This window comes from Aspergillus pseudodeflectus (genome assembly GCF_044049435.1).
Source record: "Aspergillus pseudodeflectus strain CBS 756.74 chromosome Unknown BJX68scaffold_25, whole genome shotgun sequence".
Lineage (NCBI taxonomy): Eukaryota > Fungi > Ascomycota > Eurotiomycetes > Eurotiales > Aspergillaceae > Aspergillus > Aspergillus pseudodeflectus.
The window spans coordinates 179,493-202,448 of NW_027263801.1; the positions used below are offsets into that span (position 1 = coordinate 179,493).

The window sequence follows — 22,956 nt, forward strand, 5'->3', positions numbered from 1 at the left end:
ATAGTCTAAATACCCCAATAGATGACCAAATGTGAATCACGAATGTTTATTAGATCGTTTCAAGGCAACCGAGACAACACCGATAAGGGCAATAAAACCCGCGTCACAAAGGAAAAACAAAGCTGATAACAAGTATAGAGTTGATCATGCAGAGAATCCACACTGGTTGGGGTATTTGCGGTCTGTCAGGGGCTGTGGGAAGACCCCGTTCGCAATAAGATCCTGCATGTCCCAGCCAGGAGCTCCCTCAGTCTTCCAGGTCCAGAAAACCCAGCCGTTTTTCAGTTCGTATGCGTCCAACTGAGCTTCGATGAAACGACGGGTGTTCACAATCTCCTCCGCGCTCAGTCCAGCCACACTGCCGACGCTTTTGCTTCCACAGGCGCCAAGTAATGCTGCTGAAGCTAGGGTTCCTTCATAGCGGACCCCAACTCCCTTACCGTTGAGGTACTTGGTGCAGTCAGTCAAAGCACCTGTCCATTCGCCCACAATGACTGGCTTATCCACAGCCAGAAGATGTTGCGACCCGAACTGGCATGCGCTGTTGACGTGCTCATCGATATTCATCGCAAGCTGCCTGTTCTCGAAAACTTCGTAGTGATGCGTATCCATGACGACCCCTTGGCCGGTCAGAAACCCGTTCCAGCTTTCCGTTTGCAGGAACCCGTCATGAATGACCAAGGTCACATCAGAACTGTTTTTGCGAACTGCCGCAAGGGCATTGTTGTAATATTCCCTCAGCCCATCCGTACTGACACCAGCAGGAACATGAGGCTCATTGAGTGCTTCGATAGCTGTAACTACAGAACCATCGCGAAGATATCGTTCAGCAAGAACCTCAAAGGCACGGATGGTCTGATATACGGTATCCCCACTCTGCCATTGAATAGGTCCCCTGCGTCCGCTATTGTCGAATCCGTTCTGCGAGCCAGGTGCTGCTCAGGTTGTTAGCCAATGCAATACGATACACTGCTAGCGGGAGTTTCTGGGAACATACCGCCGTGTAGGTCAACAATGACCTCAAGATTGTTGGCAGCTGCCCAAGAAACAGCTTGGTCGAGGTACTCCAACTGCCCGTCGACGTAGGGTTCTCCTTCAATTGGTGCGACTGCCCAATAACCGATGGGAATGCGGACGTGAGTCAGGCCGGCTTGAGCGATTTGCGCAAAGTCACCGAGGGTTATGAAAGAATTCCAATGCTTGGATAATCTAGCTGCGGCCTCACCCTTGCCCAGGATTTCGGTTAAGGTATACTCGTCGACAGCACCATCTCCTGCTTCGTCAAACAAGGACGGTGTTATCCACGGCTCAAGAACAAACCAGCCACCGAGATTTACACCACGGACTATGCCATCATTTGGTAGTTGACGAGATTGTAAACGGCTATTAATCAATCAGCGAGATCTCCGTAATGGTAAGATGCAACTAACACTCGGGCAGCTGAAGTACCAACTGACAACAATGAGAGGGCCAGAATAGCCTTCTTCGAAAGGCGAGAGAACATTCCGAAGGCGCGCAAGATATAGAATGGTTTTGAGAGGTTGGGACTATGATAGAAATGTCAGACGACAAAAGTGCATCTGCGGAACGGCCGACCCCCCTGTTAAATAGGTTGATGGCGAAGCCTGCGGATGATGAGACGCAAATAAACAATGCTACCGGTTCCGACTACTTGACAATACCTCTGGTGTCTCGTGACGGAAGCAGTAAGGGAAGGAGCGATGGATGCGGCGGGTTCATCAAGTCAAACAGGTAGGAGCGACGCCGCTCAGCTGTGCATGATGAGGATTTTCAAAGTTCGCCGGACATGGTTCAAGTTTCTGCAGCCGTTCTCAAGTTTCGAGCGAGTCAGAATGAGGGAATTGGCTTCAGGCAAAACTTAGTTTCGTCTTGGAGCCATTGTTGCCACAGACGATTGCGACAAAGTTCTTGTCGAGTCATCATGAAGTCGCACCAAGAAATTCCCCAGTGCAGCCTCCGCATCCGGAGGACCAGGGCTGAAGCCTTCCATCCCCACAAAGGGCAGGACAAAGAAGTGGAAGAAAACTTCCCCCGGATCAGTAAAGGTTGCGGATGGACGAATCCGGCGACGGACACCACGTGATGGCACTTAACACCAACAAATGACCGGCTCTCGAGCTTACCACGTTCAAGCCTTCGAACCTGTGGAGCTCTCCGTCTGGATGGATGGCTATGACTCGAGATCATCCCCCGCAGTGTGCAAAATGGGCCTCCATTCGAATGTCATGTGACGTACCACCCCTTGCGCTCTCCGTTCATCGAGTGCTCTACTCAGTACGGGGTTTGGATCTTCCAGAAGCAGCTTGACTGGGGTGATTTCTTGCAGGTGGTTTGCAGCTATGAGAGGTAGTCTGACACTATTCGAAACGCAAGTACTCGCGTTCACGCTGGTGAGAACATTGTCTGATATCGGTTTGCCTTAGACTACGCTCGAGTCCTCGGCAGCAGAAGTTAGGGAAAAGAGTTGACTATCGAGACCAGATGGATCTTTTGCCGTTAGAAGCTTCCGCTCCGGTTAGAGCGGCAAATATCATCCGCCCAGGTGCTCGTCCATACTAAACGGTGCACAAAGGCACATATTGTTGGCTTTTCGGGACAAGATAGTACCTCTAGGGCACGACGGTACGATGGGAGGTGGGTGCAAATTCCTATACCCTCTTGGGCTCCCGAGGCTCATAATATCAGTGGGTTAACCAGATCGACAGAGATGTCATCCTGCGAGCGGGCCTACTAGTATTAATACTCGGAACATGCGAGCGCCGAGTATGGCCTCACAGCCAACCGTCATGATCCGAATGGAGCCGCGGCTGTCAGTGGAATCAGTGCACGGTGCCAGCTCAATCTCATCGGCATGTTCCGAATGCCGGAGGACAAGTGGTCTTCCCTCCACACTCGCGATCGTGAAATAGGTAAGCACTGTACTTGGGCTTAGGGTTCAGCGACAGACCTTTGAGATGGTTAAATGGACGTTTTCGTCAAGGAATATCTCTGACCGAAGCCCAAGAAAGTGGAACTTCTTATTGAAAGTGAGTTTCTTCAACTCTTCTGCAGATGCCAGGGACTATCTCCTCCTCGGCTCAGAACTGGCTGCTGGCCAGGGTATAGCAGTATAGACAACGGATACCGAGACTAAGTGGATAGCGATGCTAGAAACCGTTGACAGCGTCAAAAAACCGCCGGTGGAATGACTATGGAGAACCCCGAAAATAGACCGAGTGAGCCGAGGGTGAAGACGCAACTTTCGGCGACAACAACAGCCTATCAGCAAGAAAGTCGTACGCACGGTGCATGCAAATGGGCGAGGTTCCCCTGTAGCCTATAGGCAGCCCCAGTTTACTTCAAACTAACTAGGCTGAACCCATGCCACCGATTAGGTTTCGGTTAAACCCCGAGCTCGGGACGTCAGCTCGACTTGGAGAAGACGTCAACACCAGTCCACCTCTGCTAAAAGCAGAATATATTCAAGGGAAAAATCGAGTCATGGACCGCTCTATTCCAAATGCTTACCTACTGTTTGTTCGCTACGAAAACAGAGTTCGATTACGAATTTCCGCACGTAGGGACAAACCGGACCGCGCTCAGGACATCATGCCATATCAGACCCCATAATCTCCGCCAACAAGCCACTCAAGAACAGCTGTTCCTCCGATCCATCACGCGATGAATCGGCTCAAAATGATGAGTCAAGGACGCGATCTCTGCTCATCGGATCCTCAAACGGCAACAGAATATGCAATTAGTTTTAGTGGTGTTATTTTTTTGTTTCGTCAGGAAAACCTGAAGGCCTTCCTGGGTGGCCGCCTTCCCAACAAACCAAGGGCTATGCAATTTGCCCAGTGCTACAGACTCCTGCATGCGAAATGAACATTCTCTTTCAATCCAGAGTGCACGATTTTCCTGAATCTCGAGTATATCACTCTTGGCTCGTCATATCTCCGTGCCTTTGGCAAGGTCATGGGATAGCTTCCAGAAGTGTCGTGAAGAAAGTCAAAAAAGCACCCTAGTCTCGCCAACTGCATACTATCCGGATTATAGACCGAGCCAGACCTACGTCGGCACGTGTGATTTCATCTATTGTATATCAGACCACTACCGCGTCGGAATCGGCAACGACGTTTTCCTTCCCACACGCCGTGATAGGCTGGGATCCTCTGGACTAATCTGAAACAGTGCATGGCTTATCCTCATGCAAATGTCATCATAGATTCTTTTTGTCGCTTCCGTGGAGGTCCCCGGGTCGGAGAGAACTGCTTGAACAAGGTGTGACTATTAATCGCTTGTGTTGGGCTGCGGTATACTCCTATATAAAACCGTATGACTCCCTCGCTCTGTCTGGGGTCTCGTTATTAATATCATATTCTACCCTGTGCTGCGCTTTCCAACCCTCATTCAAGTCTAATCCTCCCTAGTCCTCTTCTTCATCTCCAATAATTTATACTTGATGTCACAGGACAAGACGGTCCATTTCTTGAACCTACCCAACACACGCATCCCCACACCAACATCTAAACCTACATCTCCTCCAATGTCGTCAGAGCAGTATTTTAAACCGGCCACAACAACATCACCACTCGACAGGCCAAGGAAGGCGAACTTCAAACTTGACGGCCGCGAGGTCAAGCCCATCGACCGCAAGGCACTATACACCCGCCTCGAGGCCCGCATCAACTACCTCAAAGATTTCCTCGACTTCAATTCCAGTACGTTGCCGACTAATCTGGCTTTACCTCTGAAGAAGAAGGCTAACAGGCTTTTTACTAAACAGGCGACGTCGAAGCCCTGCAATCCGGAGCAAAATACATCAAGACCCTAATCCCCGCCGTCGTCAACCTCGTGTACCGCAAACTGCTCGAATATGACATCACCGCGCGATCATTCCACACCAGAGACACGGCGTCGAGTGCGCCGATTGAGGAGTTCTACACCGAGGAAAGCCCGCAGATCATGCGGCGCAAGATGTTCCTGCGCTGGTATCTGACGAAGCTCATCAATGACCCGACACAAATGGATTTCTGGCGGTATCTGAATAAGGTTGGGTGAGTGCCTACCTGCAATCCACTCTTCTTGATGATAAAGAGGGTTGTGAGGCTAACGGGTGTAGAATCATGCACACGGCTCAGGAACGTCTGTATACGCTCAACATTGAATATATCCACATGGGCGTATGTCTCGGGTATATCCAGGATCTTTTCACCGAGGCTCTGCTCTCGCATCCTACTCTATCCATCCGCCGCAAGACCGCCATCATTCGAGCTATCAGCAAGATTATCTGGATCCAAAACGACCTCATTGCCCGGTGGCGCATTCGTGACGGCGAGGAGTTCGCCGACGAGATGTCCAATTACCTCGACGACGAAAGCAAAGAGGGGTATGTGGACGGCAAGAAGATCCTCGGCGACAGCAGCAGCTCTTCATCTCGCAGCTCGGGCGAGGATGACCGTGCCAGTATTCGAAGCGGGATGGCTCCCTCGATCGCGCCTTCGGTAACGCCCTCGACGACTTCTGCGTGTCCTTTCGCGGACTTTGCGAAGCCGGTTACGCAGACTAGGATCTGGGCTGGGAAATAGCATCGAGAGCGCTCCTGCAGCAGACAAGGAAGATGTAAAAGCGGTAGACTGGTACACGAAAGCATGACAGGCGTTCGGGAGGATATATAATAAAACGATGGCGGCCATTGCCTGTGATAACCCTAAATAGCATTAGACGGTGTTGAATTAGAGTTTTGATTCTGGTCCAAAGTCAGCATGTACTAATTATGCTTGCACAGCTCCTTTAATAGATTCTGCCTCGAATATGAACTCCAATATTGTTGATCAAACCTTGGGTGTAGTAGTGCCAGTTCCTGGCATATTCTTTACTCACATTGGGACCTGCAGGATGCAAGGCACTACAACCTTGTATTGGTCGCACAACAGCCATATTCGGATGAGATCCCATCATATCGTACCACAATTATTGGCGATCATTGAAACTGGTCAACCAGATTCGAGATTGACTTCTGATGTCTCCAGAAATTGATTCCTGAGGCAGAAATAGGCGTTGGCAGTACTATTTAAGCGCGGTGCTAATTGGACAGCATAAAGCCGCAGCACCCCACCAGGTTTGCACTGTCAGAACCCTTTATCTTTAAGCAAGGCTCCCCCCGCGTCAGTTTATTGTCATGTCAGACGGTAAGAATCGCTTTGTGACTCGGGAAAGATGTGGTCAGAGACGAGGTCTTCCGCATCTTCCCAGCATCCCTCCTCTGGCTTCGGATTTACGGACTTAACTCCCGGCAACAAGGAAGACCATTGAAGTGAGAAGGACTGTTTGGAACCCACCTGCGTCCACATCATTCGCCTCATGAGGAAGGATGAGGAGCGATCTTGAGCCAACAGCACCGTGTGTCGGCTTTTACTCTCCCCGTGCAAGAGCCGAACTCACTTGAGATCTGAACATTCCCTGGAATCGCCGGGGAAGAGAAGCAGCCCTCCAATAATGGACGTTCTCGCAGCCATCTTCATCCAAAGGGCTGCCGGCCCCACGTACCCGAATGCGGACCGAAATTGTTTCCCCTCACTTTGGTGGCTGCAGTGCGGCATCGAAAAATGGTAGTTTGCAGCAACGGCGGTCTTAGCTAGTCGAAGTTTGTACCGCTCCGTCCCCTTGGTTCTGGCCTCCTTATTTGAGAAGCTTTCCGCCGAAGAAGCTCGATGCGCATCTGCCCTCCTCAACCTCCGTCACCCTGCGTTCCTGAGACCCAAAAAAATATAAATTCAAACCCCGCACCTTTAGTTCCCTCGAAGAAATGGGCATCAACAATAATGGCGATAAGGCGGTGATTCCGCTGATCATCAACAACGAATCGGTGGTTACCGACACAACCTTCGAAGTCCATAACCCTGCAACGGGAGAACTGCTGGACCGTTGCGCCGGTGCATCTGTAGACGATGCCAACCGCGCGGTGGCAACTGCAAGAGCTGCTTTCCCCAGCTGGAGCAAGACCAGCCCGTACGAGCGCAGGGCGATTTTGACCAAGGCTGCGGACGTCATGGCCTCACGAAAAGAAGAGTTGATTCGGTATCAAATGGAGGAAACTGGCGCGGGGAGGATGTTCACAGAGAAGACGTTCCAGTTGGGCGTTGACTTTTTGAGGAACTTTGCAGCAATGATTCCCACTGTTGAGGGCAAAGTACCCACTATCGCTCACGAAGGCGAGTCCGCCATGGTCGTGAAGCAACCATATGGCGTTGTTCTGGGCATTGCGCCGTGGTATATCTTCCTCTGCTAAGCTTCCCATGCCATGGCTAACAGAGTTATTCCTCGTGCCTAGGAACGCTCCTTATATTCTCGGAACTCGCGCTATTGCTCTTCCGTTGGCCGCCGGTAACACAGCGATTCTGAAAGGCTCCGAGTTGTCTCCAAGATGTTTTTGGGTGCTGGGCGATATTTTCCGGGAAGCTGGTCTTCCTGCGGGGTGTTTGAATGTGTTATACCATAGGTCATCAGACGCGGCTGCGGTCACCAATGCACTTATCGCACATCCCGACGTGCGCAAGATCAGCTTCACGGGGAGCACCATCGTTGGGTCCATCATCGCTTCCACCGCTGGGAAATACATCAAGCCAGTACTGCTTGAGCTGGGTGGCAAAGCCTCCGCCATTGTCTTGGATGACGCCAACCTAGAAAAAGCGGCAATGGGCTGCGCGCTCGGTTCGTTTATGCATGTAAGTGGTTGCAAAAGATGAACGTCATCTGGCAAAGTTCGGTTGAAGGCTGACTCTGGGAGGTAGACTGGCCAAATCTGCATGTCAACGGAGCGCATAGTAGTCCAGCGAGGTGTAGCAGAGGAATTCCAGAAGCTGCTTGTCGACGCATCTGAGAAACTCTTCGGCAAGAATGTGCCAGCGCCATACCTTGTTACTGCTGCTGCTGTGAAGAAAAACAAAGACCTAGTGGCAGACGCGGTGTCAAAGGGCGCCCATGTGGTATTCGGTGATCCCACGGCTAGCGAGACTTGCGCCAACAGCCTGCGGCCCGTTATTGTGGGCGGCGTCACCAAGGACATGGACCTCTATGCCACCGAGTCATTCGGACCGACGGTGTCTCTCATCGTTGTGGACAGCGAGGAGGAGGCCATCGAACTCGCCAATGACACTGAATATGGTCTCACATCAGCAGTTTTCACCAGCAACCTGTTCCGAGGTCTCAGGGTGGCCAAGCAAATCGAGTCAGGGTAAGTTAGTTCTCTGGATTTTGCACGCCAGCGGCTAACAATCATTCTAATTATAGAGCTGTTCATATTAACTCTCTGACGGTTCATGATGAGTCTACGCTTCCTCATGGCGGATGGAAGAGCAGTGGGTTCGGACGATTTGGAGGCACTGCTGGCTATGACGAATGGGTGCAAACCAAAACAATCACTTGGGTTGAATAAATGCCAAATGGATGCACTTTCTCAAGTTCTCGAGTGACCTGCTCGCTCGAGTCCGCCACAACCCCACGATAGTGACGATACGAACAGTTTATACTGACATAGTGTGCTTTATTCGAGGTCGAATGATATTTCCCACGCATGGACCAACTTTCAATAGTTTGAATGTGGACTCGTGGTTCTTCGGGTCCGGTGGACTCGGTCGAGCCTGGCTTTCCCAAGCTTCATGACGTGGATGATGCCATCTCTCTGCTTAGTCTGTCCCTTTTTCGCTCATCAAGAGAGAGATCGTGGCAACTGCACACCCCAGCGTTGGGTGGGCTGTGTGACAAGCATTATTGAGGCTATTGAGCCCTTATTTCCTCCATGCGCCTGCTCTTGAGTAGTCGATATCCCCGTCATATTATGAGACGCTCGCAGAATGAAATGCTTAATTCGGTATTTTGGAACACTCACAACTTACAAGTTAGATACTTGCGCCCAACGGTCCACCTCTCGGGCCCTCGGCCCCATCTCAGAGACTCATCTAGACCGAGGAAGCCAATTGCAGTTATTCTATCTTTGATGCAGTTGAGGGCAGCCTGGGCAGGTCGCCCGAATCCCGGAGGACCTTGGGTGAGTGGGTTCATCTAGGCTGTTTGGCGTTAGTCGTCGGCCGTTAGCCCAAAAAATTGAAATCTCGTTGATTGTTTTCTTGAAACAAAAGATCTACAAACCACGGAAGCTAAGTTGGTGGGATATGTTCCTAGAGAAGCGTGGAAATATTCGGAAGATCATCCGGAGGCAAAAGATATCAAGTTGGAAAATGAGTTACGGAAAGTTGGGGGATGCTTGTTGTTTGTAGAGCTTTTGCAGTGGGAGCAGCTTACTTCCTAATCAAGGCAGGAGCGCCGAAGGCTACAGCCACCGACTTCTCCCCATTTCAGGCTGAGGGCCTTTGCCGACTGCTCACTTCGCTCAGCCCTGGAAGCTGAGATTCCTCAATCTCAAATACTACTTATCTATCGGACATTTGATCCCGATCCAGACCGCCACGTTGGCCATGCCGCCATGCTTTTGTGCGAGAGTCAGCCTCAGGGACCGGATTTTGGCCCCTGACAGAACTTGGAAAGCTCCTCGAAGCGCCGTGGATGCCAGGATGGTTAGCTGCAGTTTTAGGTGCAGTAGCTGAGTGACATGGCGCAGGAACATACATCCGTTTCGACCAACGAGCGTCTGCGCCGACTGTTGGTTCCTGAATCATCAATCGACACAATCTCCGAGTCAACGGGCCTCTGCAAGCGACCGCGGGGTGGAGGTGACACAGACGGAAGAAATACGCAACGTCTTTGCCATATGGCGCTGATCTGTGCTACGATGGTGTTTTGAGTCTTTTGACGGTCCTTAACATCTCTTCAAATGAATCCAGTACAATGCTAATAATAAACTCCAATCTCATCATTCTAGGCGTCAGTCGTGAGAGCTCCATTGTATTTCGCGCGATCCAATCATGGCTTTGAATTTTCTTTTGCTCATTTCGTGCCTGGCGGTGTTGCTGAGACAATTTGGCTAAACTGGGACTAAGATCCGAACGGTGCGCCACGGCCCCAGTCCGCGCTCAGGCACAGGAGATGAGCACCAGAAGGATCGCTTGCAAATCTCCTCGGCAAAACGTGGGATGACTTCATCCTGGAATGATCTTCTCGATGATCATTCTTCAGCAGCAGGTTAAGGACCCTTGAATTCGATGTGATTCTTGACTTGCGATGTGATGAGAACCGGATGAAATTGTTGTTTATTGTGTGTTACCAGAGAAAAGTGCCAGTCTTCCAGGGTGATTTTCGCCAGGTACCGTGGAACACTTTCTCCCACTTAAACTAGGTACGCTTACTATAAATACGAGAAATTTGCCTTGGCCTATCATAACCGCATGCCACAGGTCAAGGTTTTCAGCAGAAGAATCGGCTCCATTTCGCGATTGACGCGCCCGAAATTCTCCCGGTTATTTGTTTTGTCGACGCGAAGTATGCCACCGTTCGGCGTTGACAATGCCATCTTATCACAACCCTGGGACAGCAGATTATTATTAGAATCGGCCTGCTCATGCGCAAGACACCGTCCCAGGGGAAGAATAATGAGATGAGACAAATTAACTCTGGCAATTTGTCGCGAGGTCGAGTCGCAGGAGTAATTTCCTAGCTGACTCTTAGGCTGAATCTCCACCAATCCCGGATCCAAGGGTTCATCTCTCGCGCTCGCTCCAGCCCAGCACTAAAATCGCCTCCTGGTTGGGTGGCCCAGTCAACGTCCAGCAACGTCGCATCTGGTCCTGTGCCTGCCCCTCTCCAACTTCCCCTTGTCTGCTTGTTGTGAGCTTAGTCCTCTCGCACTCCGAGTCACATTCCAAGCCTCAGGAGAGCGCCAGGCGAATAATGCAGGGATTTCCGGGCTCTCCCACTCATCCCGCGCTGTAGTTACATCCAGTCGGCCAGCAGAGACTCAATCAGACAGCGTGCCTGGCCTCGTGTAATTTCTCGTTCGACCCACTCCCAACATGAGCCGCAGCCCTGAGAGCCCCGGAGCCGGAGGATGATGAGGGTGGTTTTTTGAAATTATCCTTGGGGCTAACACTAGGCTTAGCTCTGTCGTAGTGTGCTTCCAGGCTTCGCGCCTGAATTCCTCGAATTTAATGAGCCCTGCGCCCCCCTCCTGGTCGCCTTTTTCTTCTCCTCTTCTCCTTCCATCCTCCAGTCTCTCCGACCCAGTCATTCTTTTTGAATCAAACCTCCAGTCTTTTATAAGACCAGTCACTCTTTATCCCTTGGGAATCCTCGGACCACCTTAACGACCCTGCAACCTCTATCTTTTACGATAATCCACACATAAACACATATCAAAATGCGTTTCTCCACAGCTGGTGTTCTCTCCGCCATCATGGCCGTTGCTACTGCCTGGACCACCCCCGACTACTCTCAGGCTCCTACTGGCAATGCCATCATCAAGCCCGGCCTCAATGAGCTCGTCACCGCTGGCGAGGCCTACACCATCACCTGGACCCCCACTACCGAGGGCAGCATCTCCCTTGTCCTCCTCCGTGGCCCCAGCACCAACGTCGTCCCTCTGTACGCCATCGCTGAGAACATCGGCAACAGCGGAGAGTACGTCTGGACCCCCAGCACCGAGCTCGAGGACGACGTCACCCACTACGGTATCCTCCTCGTTGTCGAGACCGGCCCCAACAAGGGTGCCTACCAGTACTCTACCCAGTTCGGCGTCTCCAACCCCCACCAGGGCGAGGGCGAGACCTCCACCTCCACTACCACCGCTGAGCCTACCGAGACCGGTGTTATCCCCACTGGCACTCCTACCACTCCTCCTCACGGCACTGTCACCCTGACCAGCACCATCACCACCACGACCTGCCCTGAGGGAGCTCCTACTGCCACCATCCCTACCATCCCCACCCTCGTCCCCAGCTCGTCCGTCCCTGTCTGGACCCCTACCTTCACCCCTGCGCCTCCTCAGTTCACTGGTGCTGCTGGCCGCAACGCCATCAGCCTCGGTGCCGTCGCTGCCGGTGTCGCTGCCGTTCTTGCTTTCTAAATTTGGGGCCGAAGAGTTTAGATGGATGACGTGATGCACTCAACCTTTTACCTCTTTTTTCCTTCTTCTTTGACCTGATTGATTCTTCTGTTCGTGTATCTACTTAATGGATCTCGGATTCTTTGGTTGAAAATCTTTATACCTATACCTGCTCTAGTCTAATGTGTAAACGTGATGATCTTTGCTGCGGTTTTCTGTAATGTGTTTACCTTGTAAAAGCTTTGAATCATCTAGCCATCTACAAAGCGCTTCCAGTTATCTGCAAGTTGCTGCACCCCTTGCTTCAAGTCCCACCCGCGAAGCTCGCAGACATGTCGAGTAACCTGCTCCAGTCGTTCGTCCATTTCCTCCCCAGCAATATGCAAGTCACTCTCAATCAAGACTCTATCGTCAGGTAAAGCCTTGATCACAGCAACAGACTTGTCAGACTGATGTCCGAAATTGATAACATCAGAGAAAGAAAAGTACACATCCGACGGATTTGATGGATGCAGAAACTGTCTTATCGTTTCCACGGGGCCCGAGTACGAGTGCATGCATATCCGCGGTGGGAACGGGAGAGGCTGCTTCACCCGTCCATCGCTCAATGACTCCCCATCCCCATCTTCGTCCCCCTCTGCATCACTCCCTGCATGAGCCCCATCAACACTATGCCGCCGCTTCATCTCCCGCCGCGAAGTGACTTTCCGCTCATTCCCCTTCCAAAGTCTCTTAAACAACTCAAATACCGCACCGTGGCCCTGCACACTATGCACAGAGACAGGCCGCTGTAACTCTCCAGCTAACCGCAGCTGAGCTTCCAGAATCGCCTTCTGGTGCTCTATGCGAACCACATGCGGGGAGAGACGCCGACCCTCCCGCGACCCGGGCGTCATCTCCCCGTTTCGAGCGTCAATTTCCTCCTGCAGCCACGCCTGCGGGAGCCTGAACGCGCGGTCCAAACCAACCTCGCCAACAAGGGCCGTTGGGAAAGTAAGCAGCCTAGACCTTGTCTCAGAGATGAGTTGCGACAAGGGTTTCGGCTCGGGGAGAGTGGAGATGAATGCGTCGTCTGGGGACGGCTTGAGCACTTTCCTATAATGCGCCTTCTTTACCTCGGCGGCCGACTCTCCAATGCCGGAGTTTGAGTCTGACTTGTCGGCTGTATCGTCTAGTATTTGATGCGAGAACCACGGATGCCAGCCAAAACATGGGAGGATGCGCGGGTGCTGTTTCTGGGTGGCCGGCAAGTCCTTGGCGAGGTCATTTGCTATTTGTAGGACGAGATCTTGGTCTTCGCCTCGCGTGGACATGACCGTCAGCGTGGTTGCTTTCATTCGGGGAATGTCGGCGATCGAGGACATGGTGTCGGTGGGGTGACAATGGGCGTCAAAGACCCCGATCTCCCATGGGAACTCGGCTTCATTTTGGGATTGGGCTTGGTCCATTGTTTTTCGCGGAGGTATAGAGTAAGTCGCCCTCAATGGTTCGAAAAATTAAGGTTGGATATAAACATCACCCAGATGGCGAAGACTGATGTAATCGTGAATCGAATCGGCGGTTGAGTGGACGCCTCAGGCGCCAACCACGTACTTCCAGACTATCACATGCTTCTCTCCGCATCTCACGACGCGCTGTGGAAGTCAAAACATTAGTTAAAAGCAGGTTTCTATCATCAGCCGAATGAATTCATATCATCTTTTTCTAGTCATGAAATACTGGACGTCTTTTGACCCTCAAACAGAGCTCATCTGCGCAACACCTACCTAACAATATATACCTGCTACCCCGCCCTACATGCCCGCCACGCTGATCGCCCTGCCCCTGTTAGCCTTGATCTCCATCCCCCTCGCCTTGATAGCTTCCTTCACCATCTTCCTCTCCACCGTCACATTATTCATACAATTCTCCATCATCTGCTTCAAGCTATGCTCCGCGCTCCTGACAAATCTCTTTACCATTCCGCAATCAACCAGCTGGTCCCTCCTAAGCTTTACAGTCTCAGAACCCACTACCCCAGGTAGACGCCGATCATCAGACTATGGCGTCTTCCATGGCCCTCTTCTCTCACAGCAAATCCGCGCCCAGGGCCAGAAACAGAGCCATCCAAGTCTCCCTCGTCTGGGTAGCTCAAACCCATCAGAGAGCCCGGAGAGTCAAGAAAGTCCATTGCAATTGCACAGCTTTGATAGCCGATTCACGCACAGACCTAATCTCCGCAAGGGCCCACCATACACCCAAACCAGCGGTTTCTTAGGGCTCACCAATGGAGATGAAGACCGGGACTTTGAAGGGTTAGGCGGCTGGAGGTGCCCACAGTCCTCGACCAGGTCCCCGGGGTATCGATCTGGGCGAACAACCCCGTCCTCCACTCACAGCGTCAGCGACGAAGCCGACGAAACCGCCTGGCTCTCAATCAACAGCCGGCTAGAGCTTCCCTCTCAACCTCTCACCCTCCGACACGGAAGCAGCAACGTCAACGACACGCAGGCTGAAACCACCACCCCAACATCGACCTCAGACACGCACCTCCCCCGACGCAAAAACAGCCGAGTCACCATCTTCGAAACCAAGGACCGCAAGCGAACCAAGAGCCAGGGCCAGAACTTGGCCCAGGGCCATGGAAGCCACCGGCACCACCGCCGCTCAGCAACAACGTCCATGCTAGCCGGGTACACCAGCACGCCGCGCTCTCCATCCTTGCAACCACCTCGGCGCCACGATCCATCCTGGGACCAGACGAGTACTTCCCAGGGTCAAGGTATATCCATGCGCTCACAGTCCCATACCTCGCTCTGCGAGCACTGGGCTCGGCACGCGGTGCCGCTGACGAGTACACTGAACTCCGGGCTAAAAAATGGTAATGGTAACACTGGGTACTTTGCTCTGCAGCCGCAGAGAGATTCCGGGAGTAAAAGTGGAGCGAGAACGACGAGTAATACGACGCCGAATGAGGAGCGGAAGCCGGCGAGGGTTGTTGCGGCGGGACTGGGTGCTATGTCGCAGTTTATTCCTTCGCTGGGGGGTAGGTGAGTTAGGGCTAAGGGCTGGTACTATGTGGATGGGTTACGGGGGCGTGTGGGAGTCATTCGAGGCGTGATCTCTTGACGGATCTTTCGAGTATAAAACCATGACATTGTGATATTGACACGAGGCGATTCATTGCAAAAGCGTCGTGGCTTAGGTACTATCTAACGAAGTTATGACCAATATCCTGATATTCATTCCTATTCATACGTATTGGCTGCAACAGATAACCTATACCTTGGACAACAAGTGTGGCAAGCAAGCAGAGACACTGTGCTGGAACACTCTCTCTAGAGTAAATCTATCCTATCCTATCTATCCATCAATCCATCAATAATTCCGTTCCCAAAACAAACCGCTAAAGGGGGTCACACCAACCCCAACATAAAAAAACAAACAAGAGTGATGTGTGTATATCTAACGCTTGCTTTAGCGAGTGATTTGATCTATATTATTATAACTTCGCCCGCTCCCTCCTCGCCACCTCATCCATCTCCGACAGCACGGTATCATTAAACTGCTCCCACCCATCCAGATAAACATGGTGCCCGGAGTTCTTAATCATAACGACCTTCGCAGACCCATTGTCCGCCTCGCGCTCCTCAGGCGTGGCGTTCTCGAGAATGCGGCGCTTCTCCTTGATGATCTTTGATGCGGCTGCCATTCCGCCCTTGTAGTCCATCCAGTCATGGTCACCATAGAGGAAGACGACGGGGAGGCCTGTTTCGCGGCGGGATTGGGATGTTGTAGTTCCTGAGGAGCTTGATGATGAAGAGGAGGGGAGGGGTACGGAGGCGGGGATCATCTGGCGGCCGACGCCCTCGATTCGGCGGATTAGTGGGCTGCGCGCGAAGGCCCCTGGTGCTAGGATGTAGGCGAGGGCGTACTCGCCGCTACCGCGCATGCTGAAGATGGAGTAGGAGTAGTCATGCAGAGCCTTTGCCTCGTCGGCGGGGAGGTGGGAGAAGCGGCGGGATGTCCAGCCGGAGACGAGACGGGGCCCGAGAGGTCCGGCCCACCGGATGAGGCTGAAGGGGGAGATGTTGGCTTCCCAGAGGTAGGCAAACCATTTGGGTACTGTGCGGCGGGGAGGGCGGTCCGTTGAAGATGAGGCGTCGGCTGGAGGGCCCCTGAGAAGGATGTTGTTGTCGCCTTTCGGGGCGTCGCCGGGCGGTACTGCGGCAGCTTCGGCTGCGATGGCGGCTTGGTCTTGCTTTGATGGCATTTCGGCTGTCACGGCGTATGGGTCTTCTGGAATCCCGACGGGTGAGGCTAGAATGAGTTTGTTAATGCGCCCTGGGTATTTGAGCGCGTAGTTCACGGCGATATACCCGCCTAGACTGTGTCCAAGGAGTGTAAACCGCTCAATCTTGCGCTTGGCACGCCATTCCTCCAGCGCATCCACGAACCAGTCTTCCGCCTCTCTGATTGCATCTTCGCGCTCCTTGGCCTTGATGCGAAATGGCGGCCGGGTACTGCGACCCATGCCGAGGAGATCTAGCGCATGAAGTTGCCATCCCTGAAGCCGGCTCAGTGGCTCAAAGTTCTTGTAGAAAAAACCTAGCCCGGCGCCGTAACCGTGAAGCATAACCAAGTGCTGATCTGCCTCCTCTCCAACGCGCTCCACGGAGAATTCGTTAAGCGCCCGGTTCTTACCGCTTAATTGCACCATGCTGGAGAGCCATCGACGAGGCCCGTACGGATCATCAAATGAAGTGGCCGCTACGTCACTCTGCTGGCTCTGGTCCGCGGATTGTAGGCTGGCGGCTTCGCTGTTTCCGCCATTGGCTGTCTTTCCGGTCTGTAGATGTGTCGGGGGTTGGTGCTGGAGGTAAGGAAGATAAGAGAGGACTTTGTGCTCAGCCGCAGCAGCTGGTATTGACGACCACTATAACCGACGTCAGAATTTCTGCGCAATTTCAGTTTCAATCCGGACGATAGGACTTACCCACTGGCTGAACCCCTCTCTATAACCGAGGGGAAACCAGGACATTGGCGCTGGAGTTGCACTGGCACCGCGAGCGGCGTGAGGAACGCTGTCGTTCGCAGAACCCTGCTGGTTGCGGTCTTGAAACTCGCCTCGAGACGAGTTTATTGATTCGGAGGCCATTGACGAAGTCGAACGGCGGGAGAAAGTGAAATGTGGCGGGATCAGGGACCAGGGTCGGGGAGCCTGGGATGGCAGGAGAGGGAGTCGAATGAGAGACAGCTTGTCGCGCAATGGGCAGAGTAACAGAAGAGAAGGACTCTCGGTCTGTTACTCGAGCTCATAAGAATAGAGGGCGAAGCGGAGGTAGGCAGCAAAGGGAGGCGAAGACACGGAGAAAAGTAATCGAGGGCGCCAAAGACCGGTTATCCCCGACCCAATCGCAAGCCTCAACGTCAGAGATGAACGGGTGACAAGATGTCAAGATCTGGTACCAACCTAGCTCGTGTATGTTGTAAGTATTTTGCAGTTGTGCCTCGAAGTAGAGTAGAAGACAGGGCCGAAGTGGTGGAGTTCGTCACGTTCGCTCGTCGCTCGCCGAAGTTGGCAGATCCTCCTACGACGTAACCTCCGTCTCTCCCCTCTCTGACTACCTCCCAACTTTCACGGCTTCTTTTCACATGCGATAACAACGCCCTAGGCTTTGCGGCGGCCATCTGTTCGTCCTGCTTGCTCCGACTCCGACCTCTTATCATTCCCGACAGCATGGCTGCTGCACCGAGCCTGGATCAGCTTGTCAAGGGCTCTCCAGCTCCGAGCAACCGTTTGCGTTCCTTGTCGGCATCCTCTGCATTGTCCGCCTCATCTGCAGACTCATTGTCATCCCAACCTCAATCCTACCCGTCCGGCGCATCCGACTCGCTTTCAACAACACATCCGTCCACGACCGATCCTCTTTCAACCTTGCCCTCTTCCCCTCCGCAGATCTACTTGAATCTTCTCATCCTCGAAAGCTCACTCAGAGCTCAATACTTGGCGCTGCGCGAACGTCGGCGACAAAACACATTCTTCCTCCTCCTGCTCGCAGCCTGGATTACATATTTTTCATACGCTTTATTCCTGCGTCCCCGCGAAGATGGACGCGGAGTTGGAGGTTCGGTATATTGGGTCGTGGAGATGTGGGAACGGGTCGCGCTCCTTGGGGGTGTGGTAACAGCACTTCTCGTCTGGGGTACGGGACAGTGGGAGCGCGGCATTCGCTGGCCACGGCGCTGGCTTGCCATTGCGAATCGTGGCTTACGAACTATGAACACTAAGATTGTGGTTATCCGAGGTCCGTGGTGGCAGGAGCTGCTCTCATACCTCTCATTTCTCTTCCCGTTCTCCACGCCCCTCTCCCCCTCTGCTCTAGGGGATTTCCACTACCTTGATCGTCCTTTATCTGAGAAACGCACCGGACGCGCTTCCCAACAATATTACTACAACGTGGACCCAGAATCCGGCCTGGTGGAGGAAGATCTTAGCCCAGGAGGTGATCATATTCGGCTACTTTTACTACCAAAGCTATTCTCGCCCGAGTTCCGCGGAAACTGGGATGACTACCGCACGGACTACTGGGAGAAAGAAAACGAACGACGTTCTCAAATCCGCGGAAAACTGCGCCAGCGAGAGCGCCAATTAGCCCGAGAAGAAGGCGCCTGGTTCTGGTGGATTGGCATAGGGTGGAAAGCGACGCGACGCCGCCGACAAGCTGCAGCAACACTACACAGGACGATTGAAGGCGACAAGGGCCACCGTCACCATCATCATCCTAACCCGAGCATCTCCAAGCTAGCCCACGAGTCCAAATCTCCTCTCCGACGTTCAACACGCTCCGGCTCCCATTCCCGCACACCTTCTCGAAGCAGCACCCCCATCGACACAGATGACCGACCCCCATCTCGATCATCCGCAACTGGCCGCCCCGGCCGAGGAAGCATTACTCCATCCTCTGCGGCGTCCGGGTCCGAACACACCCCAAATAGACGACGGAAAGGGTCCAAAACGCTCAACCGGGGTCTGTCTCCTCTAACGCAGGCGCAAATCCGTGAGGGAGTCCGCACGTCATCCTTTTCTTCTGACGACTCGTCCTCGATAACGGGGCTGTCACTAGACAAGGACAAGAAGAGGGAGGACAGCATAGATGGTTGAAATGCTTCTGGGTGGTGCATGAAATTATAATCATATATTTTTTATTTCCGGTTCATACTATTACACTATATTACCATAATTCTCAACCAGCTGCATAATGAAGTCATGTTTCAAGGCTCCACTACACTTATACTTTTGCCCCGAGCAGTAAATTCTGCAAATGACGCTGTTGTTATACGAGCTGTTCTATATTGACCTTTGCCTATTGACATAGAGACACATTTGCGCATTGAGGTATATCCTACAGCTAACTCTAAATCCTCAAGCCCAATGTTAGTAACGACAACATTATACCCCTCCGTATGTAATGCAAACCACCAAGACGCCGGGGGAAAAATTCGAGACATTGCGCTGTATCCCACTCCACTAGATTCCATGGCCAGAGACACAGAACCGAAACGCGCATTTCCGTCCCATTTGCGAAGATTGCAAGCTAAATTTCAAGACAGACACCTTCCCGGCTTTCGTTATGTATTTGTTATCATCATCTAAATCCTGTAGACAGTCTCGTCGTCCTCAAGGTACCTATGTAGAGAATAGAAGGTTAGTTGTGAGACTAGACAAACTTGCAGCGAATCCACCACGGTGGTTGTGATGGTGATATGACTTACATCAATTCATTCCTCTCGTTCATAGCCTTCAGAGCTTGGATAGCCTCCGGACGCTGAAAGACTTGTGTTTCGCCCTGGCGGGTGCGTACAGCGGTGTTCACCGCGCCAATAAGTTCCTCGACATCAGCAGTGTCTCCCGAGGCGAAGAGTTTCGTGCCCATCAATGGACCCAGAGCCTGTCGGAAGAGCGTCAAGCGAGCAGGCTGAATTGGTTGAGACGAGGAAGCTGCGCTAGAAGCGCCTTGGGACTGTGAAGTATCCGTCTGGGACTGGACAAGCTGGGAGGCGGGTCGGGACGAAGCAACGGACATTCGCGACTGGCTTGACTGTATCCGTTGCCCGCGGGGGCTTGCGCTGTACAGCCCGTCTCCATCAACGGAGACGTCGTCGCCGTCTGCGTCCATATCAACATCGTCGTTGGTGGAGGAGCGGGCTGCGGCTGCACGAGTTCGGAGATTTCTCCTTGTGGATCGAGGGGCTGCTGAGGAGGTGTTTGCGGGGTTGTTGTCATCGCCATCCTCGTCATCTGATTCAGACTCGTTTGAATCGGAGTCGTCGTCGAATGTTGTAACCTTTCTTCTCTTGCGACGTTCATCCTCAAGAACTTCCTTGAACATGGCAAATCGCAAAATCGACTCTGCAACCTTGGCATCTTTCTCCTCAACCCGGCTTGATAGACGTGATTTGGCGTGCGCAGTGGACAGGCGGATCAGAGTCTCCAGGGTACGGGCAGTGATTGGGGATGTTCGCCGCTGGTTTGCCGACAATTCGTCGTTCCTTAGTGCAGAGTATGTTCCCACAATGTGATCAGCAGCGCCCTTGGTCAGCACTGGCTTGACTCTTGACTTCGCATATTGAACGTATTTCTTGATGAAAGGGATGCTCAAGATTTCAACGTTCTTTCCACGACCCCTGCTTGAGTTCGCCATACCGGAATGGAGCATGGAATTGAACTTCTCGAAGACTTCAGTTGGTTGATTTGTGTCCTCGGCGTCATCAATACCAACACCTAGGGTTTGACCGAGCTGCTCCCGAACCGGGGCACCTTCTTCCGTACCTGGCTGACGATAGCGGTGCATGCGTAAAACGTGCTCCGAAACCATTCTATCTCTAGCATCTTCGATGTCGTCCGTCACGACGAAGAGCAAATCGAAACGTGAGAGGAGTGAGTCGGGCAGGGCAATGTTCTTATGAGGGTCCTTGTGCGGGTCATATTGACCATAAATCGGATTAGCGGCAGCCAGAACACTGCAGCGAGCATTCAAACTAGTGTGAATGCCTGCTTTGGCAATGGTGACTGTTTGCTGCTCCATGACTTCGTGGATAGCCACACGATCCACATCACTCATCTTGTCAAACTCATCAATGCAAACCACACCCCTATCACCAAGAACCATCGCACCAGCCTCGAGTCTGCGCTCCCCTGTCTCCTTGTCTGATGTGACAGCAGCAGTGAGACCCACTCCGGAAGAACCCCTACCAGTCGTTGCTATCGCAAGCGGAGCTGTGTTGAGAACAAAGCGAAGCATCTGGGACTTTGCAGTTGAAGGATCACCAACCATGAGGATGTTGATGTCACCACGCAAATGCGTACCATTGTCGAGGTTCTTCTCCATACCTCCCAGAAGCATGAGCAAAATGGCCTTCTTAATGTAGTCGTGACCATGGATACTGGGCGCAAGGGAGTTGGATAGCAACTCGAAGACGTGCTTTTTCTTGGAGATCTTGTTGATGTTTCGGATATCGGTGTCGGTAATCGTCGCCTGTGCTATACCTCCACCAGATTTCGAGGAGAGCTGAATGATATTGTTTGCCATGACAAGCGTGCGGAAGGTGGATGACCCAGAACCAGCGTTTCGATTTCCCAAAGAGCGGTAGATTCCCACCAGCTGAATTCGGTCTCCAGGTTTTGCGCGATCGACCAGATCATCATCTACAATCACATCCACGCTCCGGGGTAATTGACCTGCGGGGGCACGTTCCGGCATTTCTTGGATTGAGATAGTCTGGTGGTCCATATATGTAGAATAGCCGAACTCGGTGATAATCTACTCCAATAAATACGTCAGTGACGCTCTGAGTCAGACCAGAACAGACCTACCGGGTTGCCCTCGTCATCTTCTTGAGGGTAAACGTTCAAGCTTGTCGCGCCACTGGCGGTCATGGTCTGGTCTTTGTATTTCCTTGCGAAGAACCTGTCTTTCCGCTCGCTGTAGTGCACACTCTGTATAACCTTTGGCCGTACCAAGGAGCACTTGGTAACAATGCCTTCGAGTGACACCATCCGATTTAGATGGGAGGATCCGAGTGTTCTGGGGTTACATGAAAATTCTCCAAATGCTCCGACAAAAGCGCAGTAATAGTTCTGTTGACCGTTAGGCGATCAAAAGAAACATACACCGAGTAAAAAGGACTTACCACTTCATCAGCTGATTCGCTTGATGGTCGGCTAGGTAGTGTCTTGACAACATCCTTAAGGGCTCTATCGAATGCTTGGGACCATTCAAAGGGAGACGTAAGAAGCCTATTATGCGAGTCAAAAGATAGAAATCCCGCTGAATACCTTTGAGAGGACCTACCCGTCCGCCATTTCACGGTTGTGTGCTCTAATCTCATCCAGGCTGACCTACACCGCAGGGATAATGTCAGTTCATTGCCAGGCCCCCATTATGCGGCGAAGCGAAGGAGATATACGTACCGTCAATCGGCGTAGCTTTCGGTTTAGCATCAACACAATATCCGCCCGATAACTGTATGGCGAGGGTCAGTCTTTCTATCCGGGCGCAGAAAACTGTTTTGAGGAAGGGGGTTTCGGTTCACGGACCTGCGTGCTCTGGCATCGCCTGTGAGAAACACTGTTAGTGGAGTCCTTAAGAGCATACGAGATATTCATCACATACTCGGATCGAGGAATTCAACAGCGGCTCGCACTCGGTCCTGAGCGGCCTGGTCACGAAGCTGAGCTCCGTCCATGGCGATGTGTAAATTCGCCGACAACGGCGGAAAATCTGTGTGTGAGAGGGACTAGGTTTGGGAAGTAAAAGGATCGGAAGATTGATTGAGCAAGAATTGAGTTGAACGTGAACTGGTGAACCTTGCTGTCCTGTGATAGTAGAATCATGGGAGAAGGGTGGGATGGAGGATTATTCTTTAGCGACGCGCAGCCCCAATTCGGCATAATTGAAACGCGTCCACCGCTCGGTGTT

General features: G+C 52.4%; 9 protein-coding genes across 9 annotated transcripts; 5 read left to right on the plus strand and 4 right to left on the minus strand.

Annotated features, from left to right (window-relative positions):
• Positions 1 to 19: 19 nt before the first annotated feature.
• exg1 (glucan 1,3-beta-glucosidase) lies at positions 20 to 1,676 on the minus strand. The gene is made up of 3 exons (XM_071035737.1): positions 1,431 to 1,676; positions 998 to 1,383; positions 20 to 935 (listed from the first exon to the last, which is right to left on the minus strand). Exons 1-3 carry the CDS (start codon positions 1,502 to 1,504, stop codon positions 145 to 147), a joined length of 1,251 nt encoding a protein of 416 aa, XP_070898350.1. The 5' UTR covers positions 1,505 to 1,676; the 3' UTR covers positions 20 to 144.
• A 2,678-nt stretch (positions 1,677 to 4,354) lies between these two features.
• On the plus strand, positions 4,355 to 5,841 carry BJX68DRAFT_238432 (protoglobin family protein). Its single transcript, XM_071040355.1, has 3 exons — positions 4,355 to 4,721; positions 4,787 to 5,057; positions 5,123 to 5,841. Exons 1-3 carry the CDS (start codon positions 4,463 to 4,465, stop codon positions 5,586 to 5,588), a joined length of 996 nt encoding a protein of 331 aa, XP_070898351.1. The 5' UTR covers positions 4,355 to 4,462; the 3' UTR covers positions 5,589 to 5,841.
• A 583-nt stretch (positions 5,842 to 6,424) lies between these two features.
• BJX68DRAFT_101150 (aldehyde dehydrogenase) lies at positions 6,425 to 8,619 on the plus strand. The gene is made up of 4 exons (XM_071035736.1): positions 6,425 to 7,272; positions 7,334 to 7,727; positions 7,794 to 8,236; positions 8,293 to 8,619. Exons 1-4 carry the CDS (start codon positions 6,809 to 6,811, stop codon positions 8,435 to 8,437), a joined length of 1,446 nt encoding a protein of 481 aa, XP_070898352.1. The 5' UTR covers positions 6,425 to 6,808; the 3' UTR covers positions 8,438 to 8,619.
• A 2,692-nt stretch (positions 8,620 to 11,311) lies between these two features.
• On the plus strand, positions 11,312 to 12,016 carry BJX68DRAFT_267529 (GPI anchored serine-threonine rich protein; the record flags this gene model as incomplete). The annotated part of the gene is made up of 1 exon (XM_071045837.1): positions 11,312 to 12,016. The coding sequence occupies one exon, from the start codon at positions 11,312 to 11,314 to the stop codon at positions 12,014 to 12,016; it is 705 nt and encodes a 234-aa protein (XP_070898353.1).
• Positions 12,017 to 12,028: 12 nt separating this feature from the next.
• On the minus strand, positions 12,029 to 13,617 carry BJX68DRAFT_101559 (TatD family hydrolase). Its single transcript, XM_071035739.1, has one exon. The coding sequence runs from the start codon at positions 13,441 to 13,443 to the stop codon at positions 12,247 to 12,249; it is 1,197 nt and encodes a 398-aa protein (XP_070898354.1). The 5' UTR covers positions 13,444 to 13,617; the 3' UTR covers positions 12,029 to 12,246.
• Positions 13,618 to 13,689: 72 nt separating this feature from the next.
• Positions 13,690 to 15,220, plus strand: BJX68DRAFT_238442 (uncharacterized protein). The gene has a single exon (XM_071040356.1). The coding sequence runs from the start codon at positions 13,793 to 13,795 to the stop codon at positions 15,026 to 15,028; it is 1,236 nt and encodes a 411-aa protein (XP_070898355.1). The 5' UTR covers positions 13,690 to 13,792; the 3' UTR covers positions 15,029 to 15,220.
• On the minus strand, positions 15,221 to 17,476 carry BJX68DRAFT_238443 (putative alpha/beta hydrolase). The gene is made up of 2 exons (XM_071040357.1): positions 16,971 to 17,476; positions 15,221 to 16,910 (listed from the first exon to the last, which is right to left on the minus strand). Exons 1-2 carry the CDS (start codon positions 17,130 to 17,132, stop codon positions 15,477 to 15,479), a joined length of 1,596 nt encoding a protein of 531 aa, XP_070898356.1. The 5' UTR covers positions 17,133 to 17,476; the 3' UTR covers positions 15,221 to 15,476.
• On the plus strand, positions 17,477 to 19,259 carry BJX68DRAFT_238445 (Spo7-like protein). The gene has a single exon (XM_071040358.1). The coding sequence runs from the start codon at positions 17,715 to 17,717 to the stop codon at positions 19,137 to 19,139; it is 1,425 nt and encodes a 474-aa protein (XP_070898357.1). The 5' UTR covers positions 17,477 to 17,714; the 3' UTR covers positions 19,140 to 19,259.
• Positions 19,260 to 19,317: 58 nt separating this feature from the next.
• BJX68DRAFT_238446 (MCM DNA helicase complex subunit MCM3) lies at positions 19,318 to 22,899 on the minus strand. Its single transcript, XM_071040359.1, has 8 exons — positions 22,651 to 22,899; positions 22,575 to 22,593; positions 22,449 to 22,500; positions 22,330 to 22,376; positions 22,169 to 22,274; positions 21,852 to 22,115; positions 19,751 to 21,798; positions 19,318 to 19,664 (listed from the first exon to the last, which is right to left on the minus strand). The coding sequence occupies exons 1-8, from the start codon at positions 22,721 to 22,723 to the stop codon at positions 19,628 to 19,630; spliced, it is 2,646 nt and encodes an 881-aa protein (XP_070898358.1). The 5' UTR covers positions 22,724 to 22,899; the 3' UTR covers positions 19,318 to 19,627.
• Positions 22,900 to 22,956: the final 57 nt, after the last annotated feature.